The sequence below is a fragment of the Solea solea genome, chromosome 16, assembly GCF_958295425.1.
Source record: "Solea solea chromosome 16, fSolSol10.1, whole genome shotgun sequence".
Lineage (NCBI taxonomy): Eukaryota > Metazoa > Chordata > Actinopteri > Pleuronectiformes > Soleidae > Solea > Solea solea.
This window is the reverse complement of record NC_081149.1, coordinates 17,657,397-17,668,351: the sequence shown is the minus strand read 5'-3', so window position 1 is coordinate 17,668,351 and position 10,955 is coordinate 17,657,397. Positions and strand designations below refer to the sequence as shown.

General features: G+C 41.5%; 1 protein-coding gene and 1 long non-coding RNA gene across 2 annotated transcripts; one reads left to right on the top strand and one right to left on the bottom strand.

The window, feature by feature from the left end:
- Nucleotides 1–1,910: 1,910 nt before the first annotated feature.
- On the top strand, nucleotides 1,911–3,955 carry LOC131476076 (uncharacterized). Its single transcript, XR_009242561.1, has 3 exons — nucleotides 1,911–2,183; nucleotides 2,561–2,656; nucleotides 2,784–3,955. It is a non-coding gene; the product is annotated as an uncharacterized LOC131476076 (long non-coding RNA).
- An 834-nt stretch (nucleotides 3,956–4,789) lies between these two features.
- gtf2f1 (general transcription factor IIF, polypeptide 1) lies at nucleotides 4,790–10,192 on the bottom strand. The gene is made up of 14 exons (XM_058654551.1): nucleotides 10,043–10,192; nucleotides 9,462–9,532; nucleotides 9,237–9,283; nucleotides 8,941–9,013; nucleotides 8,580–8,773; nucleotides 8,230–8,400; nucleotides 7,921–8,123; nucleotides 7,676–7,823; nucleotides 7,525–7,580; nucleotides 7,258–7,389; nucleotides 7,107–7,177; nucleotides 6,724–6,877; nucleotides 6,235–6,373; nucleotides 4,790–5,592 (listed from the first exon to the last, which is right to left on the bottom strand). The coding sequence occupies exons 2-14, from the start codon at nucleotides 9,471–9,473 to the stop codon at nucleotides 5,388–5,390; spliced, it is 1,605 nt and encodes a 534-aa protein (XP_058510534.1). The 5' UTR covers nucleotides 9,474–9,532; nucleotides 10,043–10,192; the 3' UTR covers nucleotides 4,790–5,387.
- Nucleotides 10,193–10,955: the final 763 nt, after the last annotated feature.

Sequence of the window (10,955 nt, the reverse complement as noted above, 5' to 3'; positions counted from 1 at the left end):
TTACACCGTCATTGGAACGGTCAAGACTGTCTTCAGTAAACTGTAATGCACAGACCACATGTGGACGGTGCCTTAATGTGTTGATGGGTTGGAATTCCACAAAAGCCTGACTGACACAGAACAATACCTGACGAGCACTTCATGGTGCACAAACAGGCCATCGTGATAGTGTTACCAGCGTTACGTCGGCCTGAAATTCATACCTTGACTAGCTAACAAACTGAAACAAGGTCACACAAAACCGGTTTTGTTTGCGTTTTTTTCCAACTGAAGCATAACTATGGATCGTTTTTTCCAACCCCTGGAACCTAAATGTAACTATAGGTCGTTTTGGGAATGCAAATTTGAATGCTGAGTCCTTACTCTAGGCTCCATGTCTCTCAGAGATACCCTGGTATCTGCTGCGATGACCAGTAATTCCTGTTTCATTGTGTGACGATGATGTGCACAACCTTTCTCCTGCTGTGGAAGTAAAATGACAGCGAGAACAAACCAAGGAGCTGAACTGAGTGTTAAAGGGACGATCTTTTCTCACTGTTGGATGGAGATGTTTGTCAGGTTAAGCTGGGGGCTTACTGTGGCTTTAGAGAGAGAGATAAAAGGGTCCTGATGTACGCCACAGTGATTACCACACACCATCCCAAGGACACCCAAGTGTTGTACAGTTGAGGGAGCAATGGTGGGACAGCTAAACCTACTGTACCATCAAAGAGTACAGATATCGTGATCACAGCATGAGGCAGATCAGAGCCACAATCAACTGCCCAATTATATGAAAGTGAGCCGCTGCTGCCCAGTCATGACACGCTGATGGCTGATTGAATCCTCTCGGTGATAATTCAGTGCTGCATAGTATACTATGCCTAGACACCTGTCATTTCTGCCTTGAGGAAGATTCTTGTGCATTCACAGTCTTCATTACACGAAACAGACCAAATTGTTTTCTGTTGTGATCTGGGTGGACAAGTTTCTGCCTCGTAGCGTTGGAATTCCACAGGAACCTCATGTGGAATGGGCGAGGCTCCACGCATAAAGATGCAGATGAAACACAAGCCCACGGGTCTTGTGGGAATAAAGTAAGTATAATACTTGATAGTTAGCCATTTAGGATTATCACATTGTTATAACTTACTAGAAATGCATAAGGAGTCGGACTCCTGGCAAAAAGAATATACTGTAGGAGTAGGAGTAAAAATCAAGAGATACGACTCTTTTGCCAGAGAAACCCTTTTGGATTAGTGATACCCAATCACTGGATTGTTGCATCACATGATGAAGATAGAGTCTTTTTCCAAAAGGAAGTTCAAAGCAATATTTGGCTTTTTGAGGCTGATATCAATGTCAGTATTTTCTGAGCGGCTCAAAAAAGTCCCTCAAGAATGTGTTTCTGCAGCAGAATAATAATCGCTACAAAAACGATCATTTAACAGGGGGCCACATCAACAGTTTAATCTGAATCATCAGACAACGGCTGTATGCATTTTTAACTTATTTTCTGAATTGTGTTTGGTTGCACGTTGAAAGATGTCGACCATTATGGCCAACTTCATTGTGGAAGAGTCATAACTTCAGCTTGTTTGCTTTGTAATTTGCTTTAAAACATCTATATTGGGCAGCTGATGAAATCCAGACGAGCAAAGCAGGAGCCTTTTTTTTATCAACACTCATGTTGATAAAAGAGGGATAAAAATACTTTAGTTTCCACTTTGTTTAAGAATGAAATGTCTCTACTAAGATCATGGTTGGAGGTTAAATGTCTGAAGGGGGTACGGGACTGTCAAAAGTTTGGAAACCACTAATCAGGCAATGTTTTCTATCTATCTATCTATCTATCTATCTATCTATCTCTCTGTCTCTCTCTCTCTCTCTCTGTCTCTCTCTCTCTCTCTCTGTCTCTCACGGAGAAGGCTGCCACGTAGCACATGTGCCACCAGGGAGCTGTGACGTTAGTTTCCCTACAAGAAATCAGAAACATTTCAAGGTTTAAAGTCTGTGTTGGAGGAGGGGTTTGGTAGGGGAAGTGACATCCAAAAGGAAAAGGAGGACACAGCCCACAGAGGACCACCACCACCCAGGAGAACCACCACCCAGGAGAACCACCACCGTCGGCCTTCAGCACATACAGAGGCAGTAAATTGCATCTCCAGTTTATTTAAAAGTGAAGCCTCACACTGTAACAAAAGGTGATTTTGACAGATTAAGCCTCATTTTGAATGTTCTTGTAACAATAGATGAATTTCTGTGGGATGTTATATTATTGCCGTTCTATTTATTTTGTCTGTATCCATGTTGTTGTTGTTGTTGTTGTTGTTTTACAATGCTACTGTTATATAACATTTTGTAAATTTTTTGTTAAATGTGTTGTTTTTGTTAAATAAATTCTCCCAAGTATTTCACTCACTAATCTCCTGTATGCTTCAGCTTCACTTGCAGATTGTTAATGTAAAGAGGGGGACCCATGTCTTGCTGATGACTATTGTGACCACAGCAGTGTGTGTGTGTGTGTGTGTGAGAGAGAGAGACAGGGAGATGCATAATTTTTTGTTGTTTTTTTCTGTAGACATCAATAATGACTGGCCAGACCTGTGGAGTGCTAAACAATCAGAAGACTTCAAATCCAAGAACCCCTGGTCAGGATCCGAAAACAAAAAATTGGGTAAGTTTAGGTAGATTTTGGGTAACTTCTGAAACAGTGGGCACATATAACTTGTGTGTGTGTGTGTGTGCGAAAAGGACCATGCACACGTACAGCTGTGGATACATTGTTCGTTTATGCTTCACAGGATGTCTGGACTGTAGCAGTGTGAACCCCATTGTGATCGACAAGGAGCAAGGTGAATCACTCTCAAGAGAATGTCAAGTGTCTGGCCGGGGAAGTAGAACAACATTCTGTCATTCTTGAGAAATAAGGTGAGGAAACATACGTTGTCCAAGGCCCACACTCAGGCTGTGAAGGTGGCAGAGCAACAGAAAGCAGCTGCCATTGAGAATGCAGTGGAGACTATGACTGAGGGAAACTGAAGCCGTGTTTCGAACAGCCTATACCATCTGGCCAAAATGAACCAACCCTTTTCTGACCATGAGAGCCTCATTGAGCTGCAGGAACTGAATGGTGTAAAAATGGGCTCAATACTTCATTCACGTTACGTCAGTAGCATTACAGCATCATCCAGTAAGTTCGCTGTCCTAATAGATGAGGCCTCACAAAGCTTTCATGACAGTTTCTTTTAAAGGATCAATTCAAGAACAAAGCCCTGAGGTCATATTCCTGGAACTTATTGAACTGGAAAATCGGAGAGCCCATTGGCATAGTACTGGCGTGAAGAACAAGTTAAGCGACTGTGCAAGCGATTTAACTTGTGCACAGACCAAGCACTGGCTGGGATGCGGGACCTACTGGAAGAGCCCAGTAGTGAGCCCAAGGACCTAAACCCACTTAGGAACTGTATGGAACTGTATGAAAACATTCCCTGTCAGTACAGCAGAGTGTGAGAGGAACTTTAGCCTTATGAACAATATAAGCTCAGACAAGAGGGCTGCCCTTCCGATCTCAAACATATCAAACTTGATGATGATTAATATCAACGGCCCACCAACTTCCAAGTTTGATCCTAGAAAATATACAAGGACCTGTTTGAAGAGCCATCGTGCTGCCTCTTCTGTGCGTTCTAGACAGTGCAGTGTGATGGAATATGGAATATACTGTAGTATGAGCAAAGGTCGGAAACCCAGTGCTGGGTTGAGAGAGTATACCATTGTTGATTTGTTGTAAATGCATATATTTTTGTTGTTTAGTAACATATTATTTTGTTGAATGATTTACCGGTAAATGAACATGTTCAAAACAAAGCATTCATTTTAAAAAAATGACGATATTCAATATTTGTAGCGATATTTATATATCTAACGAAGTATGCTATAAAAACAGTGTTCAACCAAATATTTTATTTCAATTTTATGACTTTTAAGTTTATCTGATTGGTTTTGATGTTTGGAAGAGAATGATTTGTGGGTTTTATTTAAGATGAAATATGAACAAGGATGCATTGTCAACTTCAGATTTGAGGTATTTTATTTAAATAAATGTGCAAAAAATAACCGAAACACCACGTTTGCCTCATGATAAATACATTTTACATTCATCCAGGCTGCTTGTGTGAACAGTAGTAACTACAAACTGCTCCTACTCAAGTCATGATCATTTTATTATAGTGAGAAAGTAGAAATGACAGATTTTTGGGTAAACTAAATAGAGTAGTCTTACATGTCACTTTTTCTAAAACAGGGCTTTTTTTTTCTAAAAAAAATAAAAAATAAAATTGGCATATGATCAGATCAGATCAGATCTAAACAAAGTACTAAGCGATGTACTGACATTATACATGTCAGTGTGAAGAGGACGGTCAATTTAGAGCAGGGGCCAACAACCTTTTCGAGACCGAGAGCTACCTGAAGGGTAGAGAATAATATGGAGGGCTACCATTAACATGTATTCAATTGCACACACATTGATTCCAGTGCTTACTCCTAATGATTATCACAGTTTTTATAAATATCATTTTTTTCTTAATGTGTTGTGGGGTTTGCCCTCTCAGGGCCACCATAATATTGGGCAGCTGATGAAATCCAGACAAGCAAAGCAGGAGCCGTTATCAACATAAGTCTTTGGATAAAAAAATCCTCTGTTTAAGAATGAAATGTCTCAACTAAGACTATGGTTTGCCAGAAAATATTTGACAACATGTACCCCCCTTTATTTAGGATAAAAACAGAGGAACTTTTACAGCAGCACTTTTTACATTTTTATTAGAAAAACGTATAAGAAAATCACATTTAAGGACTTATCACTTGTTCCAAGTTAAACACTTTACAGAGTCTGGGGTGTTTCTCACTCATCATCAACAGTCTTTCTTTTTTTAGTGTGACATTTTGTGAAGTGAAAAGATATTTCAAGATAAGTAAAAGGACAGATGGATTAGCAGAATTGGTTTATATTTGCATTGTGTTTCCATTCGTATATTATCAGCTGAAAGTAAGGACACCGTTCTCGTCGTCTTGGTATCACCCTTACATCTACATCAGGAATGGATCCTCTACAATGGAGTCTGACATCACCATGTTTTTACCACTATCAAGAACACAAAAACAAATACTAGCTCCAGAGATGTAGCCATTTTTACGTAACCCGAAGGCAGCTTCAGGGGAGGGTATGGGGCCTGCGATCGGCACCTTCACTACAACATACCACTAAACCTTACTCACTGAACCTCCAAAAAATACAATTGAATGAACTCTGAAGACATTTTCAAACTCTGATCCTATGGCATGTCAGCAGCATTAGCCATTTATATTTGCACACACACCTCACCATCCCTTGGCTCTATCAGTTATTCGGTGAGGTAGAAGTGCATTTTGTCGTTAATATTCTTGCGCTCAGGATTAAGGCGTTTCAGGATCTGTGCCAGCACGTTGACAGTCTGCTCACTGCTCAAGCCGGTGCGCTTGGTCTGAAACTTCTTAAGCAGATCTTTGGTAGTCATCGGTTTACGGATCAGATAGCGCCGCACAGCTTCCTCCGTCAGTTGCACATCACTGTGGGGCATATGAATAGCAAAGAACATAGGTTTAATCCTGTTTCCAGTCCCCGGATCAAAATATAGACTCAAACTTAAGCCACATCTACACGGAAATGGCAAAAAACAAAAACAACCCTTTTCTTTGCCAGTTTCAAAACTATCCCCGTAAAGACGGCATCATTTCAGGAAATATCTCTGTCCACGAGGAACGCCCTGAAACAACTCAAAACGCTGTAGTACATATGACAACACTGTAGTTGTTGCCGGCCCCTTAATCACCATTTTGTCCCAAGCTTTGTCTCAAGTATTTATTTTCACAATCTCACAACAATTGTGAAGGGAAAAAAAAAATCTGGTTTCTTGAGGAGTGGTTGTATGAAGTATTGACACAGTGCTGTCTATGCTATGGGCACTCCCTGGGTCTAGAATCAGCAGAAGGATTGTATGCTCGCAATAAGTGCCAACTGACAAAAGGCTTATCTTATCGCTGGCTTAAGTCTACTTTAGAGAACACATGAAACCAAAACAAAGCTATTTAGGGAGGCTACATATTTCAACTCCATAGATTTATAGAATGCACCATGTTGGTCGCCGGCAGCACAGGGTGTGTGCACAGCTCAGTTCATCACTCAGTCACACTTGTGTCACATAAACGCACCTGGAGCTTGGGGTGGATTTTCCTGATGGAGGTTGAGGCGTACTCTTCCCAGAAGGAACAGGACTCTGACTGCTAGGCTCCATCTTCAGCCTTTTTGCAGCTGGTGAGTCAGTGCCAGGACCCTGAATCTGTCGCTTACCTGTGCAGGAGAGAGATTTCAATGAAATGAGGGGCCACAAGTTCTAACCAATGACCAAGCTGTAGATTTCACAGAGTGGATTTTTTTTTATTTCCGCGACCAGGTGGATGCTAAATTAATTGTCATCTTATTTTAGTTCAGGATTAATGAATGAGCCACAGGCATCCTCCATAATAAAAATATACCAGGTGGTACAAGGAGGGGGCTGTCTGCTCGACTTACTTCTCTGATATTATATGATGTAGATGTGACAACTAAAATCACTATACAATGATATATTTAGAGGGTTTTAAAGAAAGTGATGGGGGAAGTAAGTGCCTATGTGTAAAAGTCACAACATGCTACTATACCTTGCTCTAACTTGCTAGCAGCAGCACGGAGTGTATTTGAAGTGGAGGCGGCGTCTATGGATGGTGTCCCAGGGCGACTGCCGGTCCTGGAGCTGCCTGCAGAGCCACGCCCTCCACGTTTTGGTGGAGTACGCTTTTTCTGATTAACATGTCCCTACATGTTTGGTCAGCACAAATAAGTAAACAACATGAACACATTAATGCAGAACCATTCATACATTCACAATCACACAAACACATATTTCTCATTTAACTAGAATGAACGCCACATAAAAAGTTAACTTTAGGGTACTTGTCCCGGCTCATGACAAAAAACAATTAATTATTATGCCAATAATTGACACAAATATCCATTAACTCAGCCACACACACTCTCTAATCACCATGAACAAAGCAGAAGCCGTCTCTCCCTCAATGTCGCTGTCATCTGAGGTGTCCGACTCTCCGCTGCTGTCTGTTAAACACAAATCAAATAAAGTCAATTCAAGCTGAAACGAATGTCATTTACGCCTCTTGTCCATTTAAAGATTGTACCCTTTTTCTTCTTCTTTTCAACTTGGACTGGGGTTTTCTTCCCTTCCTCCTCTTCTTCCTCCTCTTTTTCTTCAGCATCATTCTGTTTTTCTTCCTCGCTCTCCTCTTCACTTTCAGATGCCTCATCAATGCCTACAATGAACAAATATTTAGTTTTCATTTTTATAAACGATAGATGCATATATTGCCATTCTTATGAGATATTATTCATATTCATTTATATATATTATATGTGGCTTGATGCGTTCAGTAATCAGACAATCTAACCTTTAGGAAGTTGCTCTCCTTTGTTGGGCTTTCCTTTTTCTGGCTCTTCATCTGAGCTAAATTCAGAAACAGAACTTCATACTGATCAAAAAGGAAGCATACAGGTTTATAAACTAGTAGCAATTACGTGCAACAACACTATAGATCTGACCTGCTTTCATCTGACATGTAATCCACCTCCAGACCCTCGTAGTCACCATCATCACTGTCTTCCAAAGCCTCCTTATCACTGCTTTTTGGCTTCTTCTTCTTAGCTCCTTTACCTGTGTTTTTCTTGACCTTAGGCTTGTTGTCACCATCTGCCCAATGAAGACATAGGTTGAGGGGGAAAGCAAAAACTCACAATGACCAAGGGAAAGAGGACGTGGACACATATGGCTGTTTCTTTCAACTTACCATCTCCCATACTGCTGTCACTGTCATCGCTGCTCATGCCCAGGTCATCCTCTAGGTCATGAATACACAGGTCACCCCCTCTGCCCCCCCTTTTTTTCTTCTTCCCCGATTTCTCTGCCTCATCTTCCTCAACTTCACCGTGCTCCTGCTCCCGGAGACGCCTCTGAAGCATGATGCTGAAGTGATTCACAACCTTGTTCCTCCTGTAAAAAGACAGGAATGACTGGTGTATAAATAGTTTACAACCACCACAGTGAGGTAAACTCTTCCTCTACAAACAGAACCGTCCCTGTTCATCCCCTTTCCCACCTGCCCCACTCCTCCTCAGCCTCCTCAGCAGTGAGAGTTCGGTGTTTGGCCTGTGGTGTAAAGTTGTACCAGCCATGAACAGGGAAGGCTTCGAACGCTCCATCAGGACACTGTGTGAAGATGTAGTATGATGCATTTTCTGTAACGCCGCCCTTCTTCAGACCTTTAAACCTGTGACAAACATGCACGCAGACAGCAAACATTTGGGATTACCTATCGGGCCTTTAAATGTATTTTCAGGGAGATTTTTTGACATAAAATTGTATGTCGTAAATGTGTGTGCTCCCTCTGAATGCAATGTAGTGCAAATGTGAGTAAATCAATGGATTTAGAAATGCATCCCCTCTCACCTCTTTCCAGCCTTGCCATTGACCTTGAGGATCCAGGGCTGGTCCTCAACTTTGAATTCACGTGTCACAATTCCAAACTTCTTGCGTCGTGCTTCCTCGCGCTGCTTTTTGCCAAACTCACTTCCGGCTGCACCTTCTGCTGTCTCTTCCTCCCCATATATCCGACGACCACTCATGTCTCTTTCCATTCGAGCCTGGCAAGGGAGAGTGGGGGAGGTGTTGCCATCAAGAAATGCTAATGTGATCTAATTAATCACACAGCTTGTATTTTTTTTCCAGTACTGACCCTGTGCCCCACCTACTGGCTGGTATAATACAAACTGTCGTGTTTCATGTATATACATGCTAATATGACACCCACCTGTGTCCAAGTTGAACAGTTGACTCTGTCTCCTGCATTGAAGGCCATGATGTTGTACTTCTTGCTGGTGTTTCTATTGGTCAGAATGCAATGAATAATTAACTTGTTTCTGCTAATGCGACCTTTGTTAGTTGCTGATATATCATCAATTACATCAGACTTTACTTCATGAATTATTGAAATAAATAAAGAACTAAAGACTCTAAGTACAGTACAGTTGCACCGAGAATACTACAAAGTGGTGACACATGGCAACACTTTTCTGTGGATCTTTTTCAACAGTTGCTGTTACTCACTTGGGGACACGCACAGTGTATTCTGTGGCTGAGGAACTGCTGCTCCCCTGTAAGAAAAACACAAAGAGGATTTCTTTAAAAATGTTTGTACCATCTGTACTGCAAGAACAGACCTCATTTAACTACAGGAATGTGATGCAGGTAAACAGTAGTGAATGATGCTGCGCACACGTGTGACTTTGTTACCACACGGAGCACAGGCGTAAAGAGAAATACACAGCTTACCAGTGACGTCATGACCGCTCTTCTCTTCTTGGATTTACTCACGTCAGTCACCGAGATTCTGGGTTTAGTTGCTGTAAAAAGAACCGCGTTGACAATTGATTTAAACGAGGTGGAACGCAGAAAATGGGCTAATTAAGCAACTACGTGTATGCATCACATTGAAAACTCACGTAAATCACATTACATTACATGTCATTTAGCAGACGCTTTTATACAAAGCGACTTACAGCGAATCACGTACGCATTATTTCGGGTATCAAATAGTGTACACTACAATTATGTGCACCAGTCCATCGTTTAAATTAAAATCAGGTTGAGGTTGACAATATCGATTAATGTTGGTAATTGAAACACTTGATAACGTATTCTACTGAGCTGACTAAATAAAATCTACTTTAGTATGGTTTCCTGTAGCTGTAGCTCTTGGTGCTAAGAGCGGATTTACGTTTAGCTGCGTTGCCACTGCTAACGGTTAATGGCCAAACACATGTTTGAACCAACGGTGCATTTGTGTGAAATGAAAGACCATCCAATAACGGGCGGCACGGGCATTCGTAAACCCCCAGTACAAATATATTTACCCAAACGTCGTTAATTTGCCGGTATTTAAGTGTGGAAACTCATTCACGGATGTCGTTACGGTACTTTATGTTGTCGACTGGAAACCTCGACTGTGATCGTTAGTTCCTCTTCCGCCTCGCCTCGTTCACAGATGCGGACGTCATGGCTGTGGTGGTGCGTCTTGCTCGCGTGTGTGTGTGTGTAGTATAAGAGAGGGTAAAAGGCAGGTGTTCTTAATCACAACGGCACAGTTTCTGCTGCGTTTTACTCGCCTGTTCTCAGTCGTTACTCAGACAGAGAACGACTGAGAACCTGCACAGCTAGAATAGTTAAAAGAAAATTATTCGAATTCATCGTAGACACGAAAACTAAAGCGATATGTGTCAGTTTTATGTAATCACGCTGGTAGAATGTCAATATCATTACCAACAGACACCCAAATTGTGCAGTGGTGTGGTTCACAGTATGTTGATAAAATTGTGCAACATTAAAAACATTCACTTTTAATAGAAAACATTTATTTACAATGAAATCAGAAAGATTCTTTAGAGACCAAAAGGAGGAGAGCGCTATACTGGTTAAGATCAAGAAGGAAAGTGCAGGAGTAGAGAGTGCTCAAGACAAGTTGGGGGTAGATTTTAGAGATATGGTGTTCTTGAAAAAGATGAGTCTTGCAGAGAACAACCTTGACTAAGATGGGTGTGAAGGGGCGGCAGAATGAGACATATGAGGTTATCTTAAAGATAAGTGATCAACACAGAGAAAAGCAATACCTGCTGACCACATACTGCATATCTTGAAATAAGGGGTCAACCGTTGGCATTAAATTTAATTCCAAGTCTTGCTTTGTATTGTTCTGAAGCTGTTGAAGCACTTTTGCACAAGACAAATGTCCCTCTAGGGCAAGGGTCTCAAACTGGCGGCCCGTGGGCC